The sequence below is a fragment of the Haemaphysalis longicornis genome, unplaced genomic scaffold (assembly GCF_048455015.1).
Source record: "Haemaphysalis longicornis isolate Haplotype H1 unplaced genomic scaffold, Haemaphysalis longicornis Haplotype H1 scaffold_2, whole genome shotgun sequence".
NCBI lineage: Eukaryota > Metazoa > Arthropoda > Arachnida > Ixodida > Ixodidae > Haemaphysalis > Haemaphysalis longicornis.
The window spans coordinates 97,311,030-97,328,312 of NW_027526295.1; the positions used below are offsets into that span (position 1 = coordinate 97,311,030).

Below are 17,283 nucleotides of genomic sequence, written 5' to 3' on the forward strand. Positions count from 1 at the left end.
GTGCTTTATAGAGAGCATTTGGTTTCCCAGTGTGACGGCCGTTTTGGGATACAGGCGAAAAATGAAAACGCTTGCAGATGTGAGGTACTTCCGTTGCCGTAATGAATATCGTGGTGCCATAAAGAAATTGCATTTTTACACGCGTTTCATTGTCCTGGTCAAGGCACATAAAACCCAGTTTGAATTTTGTATTTTTCAATATTCCATGGCCACTGCTTGTCTTTTTCGATTGGCGTGGGAAAAAGTTAGGTAACGTTTTTTCTCAACTAGGTTTTCGCGTCGTCGTTTCGGCTAGTGAATTTTCTGGCACGTTGAGTAGTCTAAATTCTGTGGCGATTTGTAAACTTCATTACGGCGCGTTTAAGTGATAGAGTTTTCACATGAAGCAACATTCATGAGTAACGCCAGCCCCCATCTTGTTGTGTTCGGCACGGCTTTCATCTGTCTGGAGTGTCAACTCGCGGTCTGCAGAACACGCGGTCTGCAGCCTTGGCCGCGTAAACGCGGCGCATCGCCGGCGTGGAGGTCGCTCGAAGCGGTGGCTTCTAATGTTGTTACAGATGCGCTGGCTGTTGCTCGGTGCGCGCAGTTTACCTATGCTTTAACAAAAGATATTCCTAGCAATTTTCTTCGATCTTTCATTAAATGTTTTGCACCATACTATGGGTGTAAATTGTTTCATATAAAGAAACTAGGGCACATTACCCTGCGCATGTAACAGAGAACAGAGTTTCTCTACGACGTCCAATTGACGTGTCGGCGTCAAATGAAATTATGGCAACGCTTTCTCGCACGTCTTTTTACTGATTAAGCGCTCGGCCTTCCTGTGTATATGAAGAAAACATCCTTTTGGAGAGTGTTTTAAGCTACAAGCAGTAAGAAAGAAATAATTCCGTAAACTAGAGAGATGCACTTGCCTGATTTATGATATTTTAACATATCTGCTAAGGCGTTGGTGATACTTCTTCTGCACCCCTCCGGGCTATAAATTTATACCCCCAATAAATAACGCCACCTTTCTGTACCTGGTCACTTTTAAATGCAGAGCATTTCAGTAACTCACGATGTCACCCGCGTTGACGTCCGTAGTCCGCACCGCACCCCTCCCTACTATATAAAAAAATACTATCCGGCGGCCGGTTTCGGTCCCTCGACCCTGCGGGCGGAACGCAATGTACATGGTGCTCTACCCACTGCGCCACAAAGCCGACACAGAATGGGACACTACGAACGCGCCTTATATCGTTGACTCATTCAAATTACTGCTGACGAGCGCCCTCTCGTCAGCAGTTGCCACAAGTGCAACAACACTAACGTAACGCAAACTACTTAACGTCGTGCGCCCCCGGAAATGCTCTGCATTTAATCGTGCCCCTCGCGAGGTGGACGTTTTACTGCGTCTTCTCTCGGTCGCGGGACCCGTGGCGCCATCTGGCGGAGGCGCGGCACAACTCGTAGCAGTTTCTTTGAAAAAGCGCCTCGAAAGCGCGGCAAATATGAAATAGGGATGACGCGCTTTCGAGGCAATCCGCCGATGCGGCTGCTTTGTGTACAGACTCGGCGGTGAGCGTCCAGGGATTCTGGTGCCGACCGAACCCCATTGTTTGGCTTTATCACCTGCTGTTTCTTTTCTTCACGCAGTGCGAACACAAGATTGCTACCCGTGACTCAATGTTATTGAAATGTTTACAACGCTGTTTCCATTCCAGTGCGACGAAATTCCAGAAGCAGCAGATCTCGGGCCAAAGATTGCTTAGGGAGACTCTACAAAGGCCATCTACATCATCGGAAGTGGTGTACCTGGACCATAATTGAAGGCCGGAGAAAGTACTTTTCTTTGTTTGGAAATATATTACTTTAAGGACATGAGATAGCTGTCAGCTTTAGGCAAAACGTTGGGTGTAATACCATCAGAAGCCTGCAAAAAAAGATGAGTTTTCTTCCTGTTTTGTAAGCAGCAAGCTGCTAACAATTTCATAAATGCAAACAATAATTTTATCTTGACAGAACCATATTTACTCTTCCACAAAAAATATTTTCATTTTTTCGTTTATGTGTTCCATAAGGTCAATCTGCTCATATTTGTATTTGTCATTTCAGTGCAAGTCTTCAGAGTTCATATTTGTATTTTGGATATCAAATAAAAAGAAAGCATCGTTCCTTGGACATGGTGTCATTAATGTAATTTTCATCTCAGTGCATGCTCACGAATTCGAGAATGACAAAATACTTAACATTTACATGCCCAACTCAATTCTCTGTTCGTGTCCCAAGCTTGTATGAGTAGACTATCACTTCAAGATTCGGGTATGTTTAAGGTATACAGATGTTTGCTTTGCAGCTTTGCTTGCAACATGGCACTATGAATATAGGGCATTTTTTTTATTTCGTGGTATGTGCATTGAGGCCTGATAAATCAGGTGGCAAAACACTCAGATTACAAAGGTAAAACCTCATTGCATGAAAACTGAGGTCATGAAGATGTTCCGGAAGTGCACAAATTACAAATGTGTTAGTGCAGTTGCAGCCATTGCAACCCATTTATTGGTGGCATTGTTAGATGCACAAGGGTGCGTTCATGCCCAAGTGCTATGGTTTTGGGGAAAGGCCTTGAAAATGCTGAAAATGCTGAACCACGACCTTGCGCTTCCACGTACAATAATATAACTCGTTATAACGGAAGCCCGAATGAAATGAGGCCACTTAAAAAAATTGCAGAAATTCAGAGAATTGTCTACTAATGCGCCGCATTCTTAAACTGCTTCTCTTGGGTGGGAGTCTTTTACAGCCAATTTACTTGGTTTTTCTATGTCCTGTCCCTCCAATTATCTCCATTTACCCCATTAGAACGATCACAGGTGTTAGTTTCGCCATATCTGTAATTTTTTAAATGAAGGGCGTTACACGACTTACTATTTCCCGTATTTTTTTACATTTTTCTTGTTTTTTAGTTTTTCAAAATTCTCTTCGACCAATTATCTCCATCTAGGCTATGATAACCATTACAAGTGGAATTTCCGCAAAATCTGCATAATTGCGGGCGTTATACGGCTCTCTATTTTCTGTCATTTTTTTTTTTTTTTTAATTTTTAGTTTCTCAAAATTTCATTTGACCAATGATCGCCATTTACGATATTATAATGATTAAAGGAGGAACTTCCGCGAAACCTGCACTTTCCTGGAAATGCAGGGTGTTACAAGTTACACGGCCGAGCGCTTATTCGGTTTGCGCGAGAAAACACGAAGATATTATATGTGTGGTCGCGATCCATCACAACAACGCAGTATCTAGAGGGTTTTCAGACGGTTATTTACCTGGGCGTCGGAGCGCCATCAACGCAGCAATTCTGCAGGCGTCATGACAGAATGTAGAGTGAGGGGTTTAATATTTGTTCATTACATTGCCAGATGCGTAATTTACTACCGCCCCCTGTGACAAAAATAAAGGCCAAGGCATGTAACCGCACCGTCAGAAGAGCTACGACGAGCACAAAAAATTTAGTACACCATTTCATGCTTGGTGTACTTGTTACTCGTCACGAGACGGCTCTTATTTTCAGCACGATAGTGCGCCTTACGTGCTAGTTATTTGCAAGCATATTCACAAGGTGCACTTTCCACCAACGTACAAGAATACTTTTGGTAACAAGGCAGAAGAACTGTTATCAATTTGTTTTCATCGATTAAATAAATCCCCGCACGGCGCATCATACTGTTGGAACGCGCACACAGCATTACAAAAGGTTTCCGCTCGTACCAATGTACTTAAATTCCCGCAGACCATAGTATTATGCCTCTTTGACAGAGCGATTCAAAAACGGTGGTCTAAAAAAAGCCACTCGCCGCCGAATGTGTTATTTAAAACTTCTGCTTGACGCACAACAGCATGCAGAATACTTATAAACCCATGTTTGCACTCCCAAGCAGCCCGTGGGTCGTGGCGCAGCAGTTACGATATCCGCCAGTTGATGTGTTGTAGTAGACCCGGGTTCGATTCTCTATAGGGTTTCGCGTATGCGCGTATGTGTACTTTGTGTGTCTTGTGTGATGTAACCTGTGTTAGAGGCGTTGGCAAGCCAATGCGAGTGAAAAACGGGTAAAATCAATTCTTGCCGACTGGCTTTTTTTTTTCCTTTTTTGGTGAAAAGCAACAAGGCTGCTTATTTGAGGGGCCGTAAGATTTGGGGTCCGCTTCGTAAGCGGGAATATATTAGCATAACGAGCCTTGTAGAAAAATTATGGCCAGCGGTCCGCCGAACACATGGCACGGAGTTTAGGTAGCCCTTTGGTTAGGCGGCCCTCAACAGGGCCTCAACAGAGGGGGTAGAAAAACTTAAGGAACCCCGGTTATCCAGATTGGTTGCCAATGCATACCACCAGAAAAATAATCTCGGTGAATTGCTGACATGGGCATAAAATTTGATTCAAACTGCCGTCTGTGCTGTGGCACTGCGCCTTGCATTGCGTGATGCAACGACATTGTGTACTAAACATTTGAACACAATCATTAGCTCGATGAAGTCATTCATAGTTAGCTCCATTGATTGATCAATGAAATTAATTTTGGGTATTAAACAGCAGGATTGTGTTATGGGGTAAATCCTTTATATTTAAACCACGCACCAAGCTTGTCACTCGAATCGCTCATGCTCTTCCGTGGCGCAATGAGGGCCTTGCTTGCGGCCCCTTCAGTGCCCGTCACCAGCCTGCGGAAGGAAGCACACGAAAAACGATTTCTTTCGCTCCTGCGGATCTGAAATTACAGTGGTTAATATTTTAAATTATGGATACTTTTGGTAATATATGTGATGATACTCTTGAGTGGAAGCTTGAGCTGGTTGGAAAAAAGCGGCTGCGCCACATACGACACGGAACGAGAAAAGAAACTGCAAGCGCAAGTAGTGTTGGGATATGTTACGTCATGAATGTCTTGTTCTATCAAGAATTTGGTTGGTGATAGCGTTGAATAAAGGCCTAGCCCGAGCTTCGCCACATTTATTTTCACAGTGTTGATTCTCTCTTTCTGACTTTAGTGAGATTGATGTATGGGACACGCAACCTTATTATGGATATTAGAAATGCACTACGCACTCGATAAGGTCTTCTTCCTTGAGTAAATTTTGTCTGCTCGTGATTCTGCGCATCATGTTCAGGTTTTCTTCGTTTTACCGATGTATGTGCTGAGTTGAACCATCGCCTCCGCTATAACTTTGATGTCATAGCGAAGTCCCTTAATCTCTGCAATTGAGATGCTGACGTTTTTATTGAGTGGGGCTTCCTCCTGGGTTCATGATGAGAGTCTCCGACTTATCTGGTGAGCATTGGGGTCTAACTTGTTCAGCTATACTCCTGACATTTTAAACAGCCTGCTCTAACGCTTGCTGCGTGTGAACTGGTGGGCTTTTCTAACCCATAGTATGCAGTCATCTGCGTATGTCCTGTGTCCGATGTTTGCAGTATTCTGTATGATGCTATCCACCCCAAGCTTACAAAGCTTGAAGATCATTGTTTAAAATACGGCGTCTTGTGGGTTGCCCGGTTGGTGGAGCTGTAACTGATGCGATTAAATTTATCCCACGTTCAATGTGTACATTCGACCCTCTAAAAAACTTTTTACACAATTGTACAAGCGCTATACGAACGACCAGTCTTGGCTACTTTGTGCAGCCGCATCCGCAACGACTGTATAAGGTGTCCTCTAACGAGCATCAAGTGAGAGATGAGCATGCAAATGACATGCTCCAACGGGCGTTTTTGGCCTCGTTATTATTCTCGTGAAGAGGGCTTGATCACATGTCTGGGCTATCCCCGTCTAAATGCCAATAGGCACAAAGACGTGCACCCTCTACCGCGAATTGATGATGCCCGTAGTTGCTCGGAAAATTGTCAATTTTTTTTCATCAGTTGATTTATGCTGTAGGCGTTGCAGGTGCCCGTAGAACAGGTTAACTCAAGAATCATCGGTGGCTTTTTGAATTTAACGCCGTACCACTCGGCATTCGTAATATCTCTGCTACTCTCAAACGAATGATGGATGCCCCGTTACTCGACTTGAACTAGAGGGCATGCCCTTCCTACCTCGGCAACCTTGTCACGTTTATCTCAGACTTTGTTACACGCGCAAACACATCTGCCACACGCACTGACCTGCATCAGCAAAGATCAGGTGCAACAGAACAAAAAAAAATGCCAGTTTTGGTGTGTCAGCAGAGCACTTTGTGTCATGAAGTGTTTAAATATCAGAAAATATGGCCGAGTTTCCAAATCCAACAACTTCGAAAGTTTGCAAAGTTTCATCAGCCTCTGCTCTTAATTCAGCAGCTTTGTGCGCGAGTTCGCCACACCGCAAGGACGCCTTGTCGACGATAGAGACACTGTACTTCTGGCATGGCCCAAAGCATGCGTTCCGTGGACCCGTGGATATTTTTCATTATGTATTTCCGCTTTGACGCGTTGCCCAATCAAGAATTCCACCCACTTCGCCGGCAAGCTTTTTACTTTGTACTGTTTAAACTACGTGACGGTCTTCACTACCGACGCAACGACTTTATTCAAGGGCATAAATAGCTATTGTGATTCCTCGCGACTTCCCTTGCGACATTTGCGCGTGTGTTCACGACAACCGAACCTGCGCGCCCGCTGGTGTTTCCAAGATATACCGTCGGGTCCACTTACGCTGCTATGGACACTTTTGTCAAGACTAGAGTTTACACAGGGTACAGTAGAATAATACAAGCCAGTTAAGTACCAGACGCTGCGTGCAACGGCTGATGAACTGTAAAACAGAATCAGACACTGCAATTTGATCTTTTATGGTGTAAATGATGCCCATGCTCAAGAGTCAAGCGTGGAGTCTGAGAAACTAGTTTCTGGTATCTGCAAGTACCATCCTGGCGTTGATTCTCTAGCACTTTAAAAGCCCACAGATTAGGAAAGCCCCAAAATGGAAGGAACCGCCCTATGATAGCAAAATTTGCACAATTTTAAGAGAAGCAGAGTGTTTTATGAACGCAAAGAAGCTAAACGGGACGAAAATTACTCTCTCCGAAGAATATTTAGAAAGCATAGGACGAAAAAAAAATTCTGTGGGACTTTGTACTATCGCGAAAAAAGGATGGCGACAAATATTCTTTAAAACGCGACGTTCTGTGTATACGACGATGATGTTAACCAAGTCGTACAGCAAAAGTGGCTGTGGGACCAATCGCGTCCATTTATTGTTCCAGGTTATAAATTGCAATATCATTTTAAATGAAGTAGATGACATCCAGGCGTTTTTGCAAAACCTATTCTTATCCCTGGAACAGAGTCGTGAATCAATGATAGCATTACGGATGCTGAAGTGCTCCCCGACGGTTTCACGTGCTATCGGAAAGATAGAAGCAGGCATGGGGGAGGAGTGTTAATTTTAGTGCATACTAGTGTTTCGTCCTGGAGACTAAGCATTGATGTGGGCTAGTGTGAGGCTATTAGGTTCCAGATTGAACTTATAAACGAAAAGGTGCTAACATCATGCAGTTTTTATAGTCCTCCTCAATCGTCTGTGCACGTTTTGGCGCTTCTTCCGAACATGTTCGATGCGGCGATGATGGGCACCACGATAATAGGCGGAGACTTCAATTTCCCGCACTTTGACTGGACTAACCTCGGTGGTGCGACAGGTAGTCTGAATCGGGAAGTGAGACATATTGCAGAAATCTTCGCTTTGCGTCAAATCGTGCTGTTTCCCACGCATGGAGTGCCATACTTTGGACCTAATCTTTCGAAACCTACCGGAGCTTGTCGACACTACTCCAGCTATCCCGGGTTTGAGCGATCGCATTGCTGTTTTATGCGAATTGAGCATCCATGCGAAAACAACTGGTGTTAGTAGACAGATTTACAATTACGGCAAAGCTAATCTAGCCACCATCAACGAAGCACTAGATGCGTACTTTGTAGTATTTGATATCGAAGCAGAATGTAAAGGAGGAAATGAGCTGTAGCTAATGCTTAAAGAGAAACCGTTTGAATTGCGTCAGCAGTTTGTACCTTCATGGGCGCTAACACCTAGACAAAATAGAAGCAAGCCTTGGGTCGCAAAAACATTACAGAACCTAACAAAAAAGGCACAAGTTTATGGCATGTTTAAAAAGGCACATACAAAGAAAAATAGGATAAAATTCCGAAAAATGACGCAGGAAGACAGAGTACCTGTTCGCTCTGACAAAGATTCTTTTTTCAGGATGATGCACTCGCGATTAATACAAAACCCAAAGGATTCTTGGAAACACGTAAAAATAAATGGAAAAGATGTGTCAATTCCGTCCTTATCTCTAAATGGTACTGCCTTGCATGACGATGTAGACAAGGCACAGGGTCTTAATCAGTACTTCAGCTCTGTTTTCAGTAGCCCGTTGCCAACCGACGGTAAAAATAGGCATGATTTTTATACTGGTCTAAGTGAAGTGGGTGACATCGAGATCAGGACGCGTGGTATTGATAAATTATTAGAAGGATGAAGTATTTTCAAATCGGGTGGACCTGATGGCTTAACCAACCGCTATATCAAACTTGGCCCGCGATCACTTGCGCCATATTGAAAATTATCTTTGGAAAATCGCTTGCCGAGTCCTCAATCCCCGACGACTGGAAGCTGAACAGTATAGTGCCAATTCATAAATAGGGTCCTCAAGACAATGTTGAGACAATGTTGAGAATTATCGACCGGTATCTGTGACGTGCGCTCCCTCTAAAATTCTCGAGCAAATCTTATATAACAACATTGTATGGCATCTAAACGATAACTCCCCGTTTAACCCTGCACAACATTTGCAACTGAACTTACCGAATTCGCTCATGATATAGCTCAAGCTATAGACAATATATTTACTGTATACTGAGTGCTCTTAGACTTCGAAAAAGCTTTCGACACTGTGTCCTATAGTTTGCTTATTCACAAAATGACTACAGTAAACTGGGTAAGAGCGTATCATGCCTCCAGGAGGCAATTTGTTACATTAAATGGAGTACGGTCGAACATGACAGACGTCACATCAGGCGTGCCACAGGATTCAGTTTTGGCTCCGCTCGCTCTTATTCTTAATATTTATAAATGATATCACTTTCGAAATTAATGCTTGAACGTCGCTTTTTGCAGACGACTGCGGATGAATATGTACATACCCTTCAATATGATCTTGACAAAATCAGTAAGTGGTGTTTAAAATGGAACATGACTGAATTTGCGTAAAACAGTTTATATGAGGTTTACAAGAAAAAAAGGCCTAAATGCAATCTATGTTAGGAACAAAAAGCTGTTATGCCAAGTAACGAAATACATACCCTTCAATGTGATCTTGACAAAATCAGTCAGTGGTGTTTAAAATGGAACATAATTTTGAATTTGCGTAGAACAGTTTATATTAGGTTTACAAGAAAAAAAGGCCTAAATGAAATCTATGTTAGGAACAATGAGCCGTTATGCCAAGTAATGAAATACAAAAGCTTAAATGTTTATTTTACGTGCAACCTTGACTGGCCACACCAGGTTGACTATGTTGCAGCTAGAATAGGTATGGCATTGGGTTTCCTTAGTAGAAATGCAAAAGTCTTCTCCTTAGAATCTAAGGAGCTGCTGTACAAGGCAAACGTAAAATCTATCATGGAATATGCGGGAACGTTATGGAATCCGCCGACAATCTGCGAGAAACAGAAATTGGAAAGGCTACAAAATCTAGCGGAGTGCTTCATTCCGTCAGATGGGTTATTGCATTTAGTGCGGGTGTAGCGAAAGTACACTAAAATGGGACTTGGAAACCCGCGCAAAAAAATTAAGATTAAAGCTTTTTTATGCAATTTATCATTGTCAAACAGGCATAGTATGGGAAAACTAACTCTTGCCTCCTCATTATACATGAAAACGTACTAAAAGGGAATACTTTTGCAAAACTTAATCGTTTCGGTCGTCTTTTTGTCTCCCAGACCATTCGCGACTGAAACAACTTGCTCTGCAACATTGTATCGGTTATATCGAATGATTCGTCCTTTTCGAAGTTGGTCTAGCGCATTTAGTTGTTTTGAGTGTCTTTTTTTATTTTCGTTCTATGAACTTAATTTTATATGTGCTTGTTTGTGGTATATATCTGCATTGCACAGATGTTTTGTACGCTTGCAATGCTGTAACACCATTGAGCGGCTGACTGCGACCCGGTATTACTTTGTCGTATTCTTAACCCCCACTGTAATTCCCCTGTAACTGTGGGTATTAGATAAATAAATAAATAATATAAATATCAGTAATGCACCCGTGAGGTGACTCCTTCGCAACGCGCTTCGTTACTCGAAATCGTTTATTTGATACTCCCTGTCTTTTGCTTTATCGTTCAAACAAAATAGGCTCAACGTGTTATCTCAAAACCTTTAAAAACCTTTTCGCCGGGATGATTGCACAGAACACAAACAGCATAGACGCAAAAGCCGGTGAATTGGCCTGCCTAGCTGTAGCTTGTTCACCACGGCGAAATGAATGGTAAAAAGGCGTCACCCCGTGGTTTATTACTGAAAATCACAGCGCGGTGGCCCAAAGCGAAAAACGTGCATGCCTGCGACTACGCAGAAACGCCCATACGCGCTGCATCCACCTCCACAGCAGGCGCCCTGCGTCCGAGCCTCCGTAGTGCGGAATGGTGGTTATCACGTGCATGCCTGATCCTGAATATTGTGTCGTCTTCTGCACATTTATTAATGCTCCGTCATTATGACAGCCTCTATCGTGACCTTGGTATTATGGAAAGGTAAGCAAAATAAACTTCTACCACCCGTGAATACAGCAGCCACATCGTATGTCAAGCCAAATGTCAGGAATAACAGAACATTAGCCGTTTCATGCCCAATAAAGAAGGCTTGAAACCGGCTATGCAGCTGCGACCGAGAGCTGTGCGCCTGGGTAGAGTGGCCATGGAATGCCCCCACGCAAACAGCGGCGACCCTAGCGGCAGCCTTTGTCCATGTATGGAACAGTGGCGCGAGTTTCGGGAACAGAAAAGCACTGAAGGACTCTGCTAAGAGTAATACTCCATACAACGTTTTCCTATATAGCGTATGCGTTCAGCGCCACCACCCAAGCCACGGTGAGTTCTATTCATATTCTCCCAAAATAACCTAAACCCTCGTGTCCTCTATACACCAGTCTCCGCTACCAGCCACATCTTGCGGAATGGGCGCCACTTTCTGATGCCCAGAATTATGCTGGAAGAATTCCGCCAGCCGCTCGGCGTTTCCCAGCTGAAAAGCACTGGTGACCGAATCCTCGCAATGGGGACATTGCTGCTGACTCAAGCTGTTTAGCTGACTCCCTGATGTGGATTTGGGTGCCCTTTGGGGCACTGGAATCTTTGAGCAATTCCTATAGAAGTATCAGTGCCCCTACTGTGTTATTCAACGCTCCTGCTCAGTTCATTCATTGTTGAACCTATTTTCGCATGTTACAAAGACGCGATTGCCGAGTTCTGTGGACCTTGAAAACGAGTACCTGAGTAAAGCAGATGGAGTTTTTTGGGAAGAGCTCGAGCACAGGGTTCCACGAGCGAGCGCCAGATCTCTCAATGCAAATTGACGATGAACGTGCGCACTCGTTCTACTTTGTCCAACTTGAACCGCCTTGTTACCGCGCAAGGTGTTGGCGCCGTGTTATTCGCGATTAGCGATTTAGCAATTTCGTCCTCGTCACCGGGGCTTCTAGGGGCCAGTGTTAAAAAAGGTGTAACACTGATCTGTTTTAAGGTTGTCTGACGGGCTGGTTGCGAAGCTACATGTCCACATTTTGAAGCTCTATTGTAAGTCTGTCGCTTATTCGGTTAGGTGAAATTATTGCCAGAACGACGCCCGCTGGTCCGGCTGTAATTGTTTTACAAAATGGGCGCCGCAACTGGCAAATCAGCCTGTGTGCCCTTTTGTTGATCATTGTCATCATCTACTTTCACGAATCATCGCCAGACGCGGCGCGAGGTAGTACCTGAAGCTAAGGCTGGCCGTCATAGCTGTACCGACTGTTTGCAGTCACTCTGCCGGCATTTCTTCTCTATCAATAATCCCCCTTAAAATATCCCATACAGTTAAGCGCACATAGGCCTCTGTGTTCGTGACAAACGGCTGGTATCCACCAGACCTGCTGAAGTACAAGTTGCTGCAGTGGTTGTAATATAATGTAATTATGCCGAAATAGCAATAGAATATATTTTACATACAGGTACATTTCCCTCTGAGGATGTAGTATTTCTCTAAAATACCTACAGAAAAGTGATTGGGTATTATAAAATGTTTAAAACTCCGCCTCATCACTACTTGACACGCCATAGTTGCAGGAAAACGTTTATACTGACTTTGGACTAGGAATTTCTACAATGGTAAAAAGAGGTGCTATTATACAGAACAGTCAACTGCTTTATCCTTCTTGACGTTCCTTATAATTTTCAATTAAAACGAAAGATATTTGGGGTTTACCTGATGTAGATGTCCTCCATAGTGCATGAGGTAAGACTCATTGAGGCGATTCCGAGAAGCGAGCGCCTCTTCTCTAAGTAGTGAAGCATTGCGGCCATGTGGTTGTGGTACTGCGAATATACGAAGACAAGTGTGTAAAATTTACATCGAACGCACCGATGTACTTAAAGACTTCTGTCCAAAGTGCGACTTCGAGAGTGCTTGTGACGTTGTTGAATTGCGTAATGTAAATCAGATTCAGAATGTAACATGCCCGCACTGTACTTTCTTCCCTATGCAGATACAGGGAAGTAGCAATCATGGCCGGTATTAAAAAAGACCCAGGCTGAACATATACTGTAATCTAAGTCCTGGAACAAAATCAAACTTTACTGTGCATTAGCCTACATGCATGCCACGGTTATCGTTAACTTTGGTTGGCGAGCGCGCCTTGCAGCATTCCAGGGGAACCGTTTCATACAGACAATTATTGACATGCAGTTCACATTGAATTTGAGTATCACAAAAAAATAACACCTGATGTCATTAATATGAAGGTTTTCTGGCGAGATGTAAGAGGAAAAGCGAGTGCAACCAGGTAAACAACAAAAGCATCTTCCAACTCGCCCAACGAAGCATTTTAAGGGCTCCACAGCTGCACATTGTGAGCCTCAGCTGCTGTCAAACTCACCAAATCAAAGTGACCCTTGTGACTAATCTGAGCCAAATAAAATTTAATATGCCACCGGTCTTCACCGTGATGATGTGACTGTTCCTGGGAAATCAGGGATCTGTATTATTGGCTTTACATTTCGGAGGCATGACAAGCCTTCTTCGATTCTTCTGCGATTCTTCGTGGACTAAGTGAGCAAATCTTACTGATTGTATAGAGAATTAAGTGACCGTGATGCCCTTACAATCACTCTTTTCATATAACGTGCCACAGCATACCCTCACTAAATGTGAAAAGCTATAGCTTGAGTCTCTCATGCACAAGGTCACTAAAGCATTCCTTCGACTTCTCAACCCCTATAAAGCTGGAAGTGAAGTCTACAGTTCGAGGCCATCATGCAAGGCTGTGAAAGCACCCATCCGGCGTCCCCAATTAACTAAAATAAAAAGCTGCAGCGTGAGGTCCACCTGCGAAGTTTGCTCCCGTAGCCCTTGGGCACAAAAACAGCAGAGCAATGTGCTTTTCTTGTTACAGCCACCCTATACACAATTGGAAAAATTGGTGTGCCCCAGGGTAAGTCAGTCTCAACGCTACCATCTACAAAGCAAGAGCATCAGATCCTTGGGTACCCGGGATTTTTCGCAGCGGAACGAGCCGACTCCAACTCAATAGTGGATCCTCATTCCTCAGACATGATACGAGCTGACCGCTCTAAGGCACCCTTCCTGAAACCCACGCATCCCATTCAACATTCTTGAGAAGTGTTGTCGACGTTCTGACGTATTCAGAAATCTATTATCAGAACGCTCCCACATCCCACATCTGGACGTCTACTACGTTCATGTAGATATAGATGGCGGGAAGTGGCATCACTAGTTCTAGGCAGAGGTTGTTCTTTGCTATCCTCACCGACACACTTAATAAAGGTACTGAACAGAACAAAGTGGATTGTTGGACTATTTGGTAGGTGTTAGTGTTAAAGTGGTACAGAGCAAACACGTGAAGGACGGGGAATAAAGCGCAGGATTGGCAATGATTTGCTCTGAGTATCGTTAAAAAAGTCTGCCCTTCACTTTTTCCCTCTTTCCATGTGGTTGCACTTGACCACTTAAAGAAAAGTTGAACATGTTGAATTCCACTCTACCAAACACGTTTTTCTCTAACGTAAACGATGCCTTTTTTGATGATATCACAAGAGGCCTACCAACGAATAAAACACAACACACAGCGCAAAGACATTGCTGACACCCTTAATCAGTACACTCTCAACGATCAACACTATGAACAGCAAGGCGCACTTTGGCGTACGAAAAACAATTGGGACACGACTTAATCCTGCAATTTTCCTCTGAGCACGTTATCTCGCGGTGACGGTTTGGTTCACCTTAAACATATCTATAATCACCTATACTCTATCGGCCGTTATTAATCAAACACTCAGCTCTCTTGAAGCACCATGTAGCGCTGCCCGAGCGAGACCAAACCTACTTGCTGCTTGTACTACCGAACGGTGCCCTGTATTATTCTCCCAGTGTACGCCCTCCTTAATCAAAGCCTGTGTCCAGCTAGGCAAACTCATTTCACTTACATTGCCACAGCTAAGCTGCACTTGAGTCAGCGGGGCATGCTCAGCGGAACATCTCGGAGGGCAAAGTATCAATGAGAATCACTTGGGCTTTTCGTGGTGTATGGTCAAATGTTTGCAATGCAGAAGAACCAGGACGAAGAAAAAACAAAACAATACGAGCGCTGACTTTGAATTACTTTACTCGGGAAACCAAGGAGAGCTTATGTTTGCGTCAAGGTTGATAAGAACACAAAACCTAAACAAAAATGCATAAAACATATGTGACACTTGGCTATCAACATCGCCTAGAATGTCAGCGTAAAAAGTTAGTTCTTACACGGCCGGGCCGCGGAAGGTGCACTGACGGAATTTTTGTGAAGCCTGGCAATTCCAGCCGCTTTAATATCCTCTCGTCCCTCTTTTTTGCGGTGCCTTGTTAAGATACTGGTGCGTGCAAACTGTGGTGTAACCGTCAATCTCGGCAGTGGGGACAAGGTGGACACTCGCATTTTGTTTCACATTGAAGTCATGCTCGTGAAGACTGTCAATCGTGCGTCGGCCTGCCTGACAAACCGATTTTTGTGCTTTATCGAGCAGATGCGAGGATCCCACATGCCTCTATTTACCCGACTGTACATCGCTTAGAATTTGCTGGGAGCAGAGAACACGACGTTTACAGTTCCACGGCGACAAATCATATTCAGGCGGTAGGACAGTTGTGAAGTAATGGTATGATAACTACCGTTATCTTCTTTTCGTTGGGGCCCCTTTGAAAAAGCGCTCTGCTCAAATCCTTTTTTCTAGAGCTGTGCTACGGACACGACCACATCGGAAGGATACCCCGCTGCCGACCGGCGGTCCACTTGCTGACTATCGCCGGAACGCATATACTGATAGCGTGATTTTTTCGCGGAAGTTCGACATGATGCTTTCCACATCTCGTTTGCGATGCTCTCGGGAACTTCCGGCGTTGTCTGTAAACACTGGAGTTCATCCACGTGCTTCCAGATAACAGCTCAATTAGGTTTTTGGACCTGAGGCTCACGTTTTCTATTGACCACGGCTGCTGGAAGTAGGCGGCTAGAGCAAACAAACCACTCCACGTTCAGAATCCTTCAAAGGACTCACACTAACCTGTATTTCGGTGATGCCGTGAAAAAATTATGCTATCATTCTATGTATTCCAACCATGACCAGCAAGTGAAGCACCTGAAGCATTTGAGTAAAGCGCACATTTTAAGGGGCCCCATCGAAAAGCACAAGAAAATATTAGTCGTTGAACCACACATGCATAACATGTCCCCCGCCTCAAAAAGAATAATCGCAGTAGAAACGTAAGCGTCGTGTTCTCTTCGCCAAACAAATTGGAAGCTCTGTGCAAACGTGTCGACAGAGGCACGAGGGAGCCCCGCACCTGCTCGATAAACACCAAAAATCGGTTTGTCGTGTATAATCAGGGCGTACTGTATTTGATACCCCTAGGCTGCGATAGAGAGTACGTGGGTCAAACAGGCCGATGCACGAATGGCAGGCTTCGCGAGCATGACTTCAACGTGAAACGAACTGTGTGTCCACCTTTGCCCCCGCTGCCATTATTGCGGCTGCACTCCAGAGTTTTCACGCACCCGTATCTTGACAAGGCATCACATAAAGGAGGTGCGAGACATTATTGGAGCTGCTGGAATTGCCAGGCTACAAGAAACTGCCAGTGCGCCTTCCGCGGCACTGTCGGGTAAAGCACTAAACTCTTTGCGTGAACATCCCATTGAAACCCCTAATAAAGGGAGTCATTCTCCGTTCCGATTATATAGTGTTTGTCTTGCCCCGCCACTCGCTCACTCCCTCACTCCCTCCCTCACTCACTCACTCACTCAGATTATAAACTAAGCGAAGGGGGTCGATTAAATTTATTTGGTGCTCTTCTTTTTTTTGCGGGTTGGCCATAAAATTAAAAAACGACGTACATGTAAAATAGTAAAAAGGTTTAATCGAGACTCAATCTCGGGCAAATTCCTTGGCTCAAGTTTCGTATTCAGACACACCCACTCCCCTTACCCAACGGCCAAGCTTACCTCAGTAGAGTCGGTCAAGTTGAACACCATTTCAAGTTTAGTAACCCGTGTTGGTTCGACCTCTCCCATGTGGTACTGGACGACACGCTTCACGTCATTGTCTCTGCAGATGAAAAAGGCCAACAGAATTATTCCGTTCGCTCAGCTGCAGTGATAGGACCCATGCTTATTTCGAAATAGGGGCCGCACTGTAACCGGGAATTCATTTCTGATTAAACAGTGGCACGCGAATACCGGAATTTTCGAAGCGATAGGGCCTGCAAAGCGGTCTTTTTTTGTTCGGCACACTTCCCTTCTCCAGCTTAGTTTTTCCAGAAAACAAAGTTAAAGGTGAGAAGAATCCGCTTCAAAGATAAAAAATGAGGATATATATAGAAACTCTTTCGAGCTAAGTTTGACCTCATTTTTATCCTCCTGTTGCTCTTAGGTTGACCTATTCTAGAAATAGTAAACGGTTGGCTATACTTGATTTCTGTCATCCAGACTTGTTCATATTGTCACGGGCTGTT

At 44.2% G+C, this 17,283-nt stretch overlaps 1 protein-coding gene across 1 annotated transcript in view; it reads right to left on the reverse strand.

The window, feature by feature from the left end:
- Positions 1 to 17,283, reverse strand: part of LOC144168178 (phospholipid-transporting ATPase ABCA3-like) — a 98,020-nt gene that overhangs the window by 40,389 nt on the left and 40,348 nt on the right. The window contains exons 10-12 of the mRNA XM_077697213.1: positions 16,775 to 16,877; positions 12,484 to 12,593; positions 4,594 to 4,706 (exon numbers count right to left, since the gene is read on the reverse strand). Of these exons, the coding sequence (XP_077553339.1) occupies positions 4,594 to 4,706; positions 12,484 to 12,593; positions 16,775 to 16,877 (326 nt within the window). The remainder of the gene's footprint in view (positions 1 to 4,593; positions 4,707 to 12,483; positions 12,594 to 16,774; positions 16,878 to 17,283) is intronic.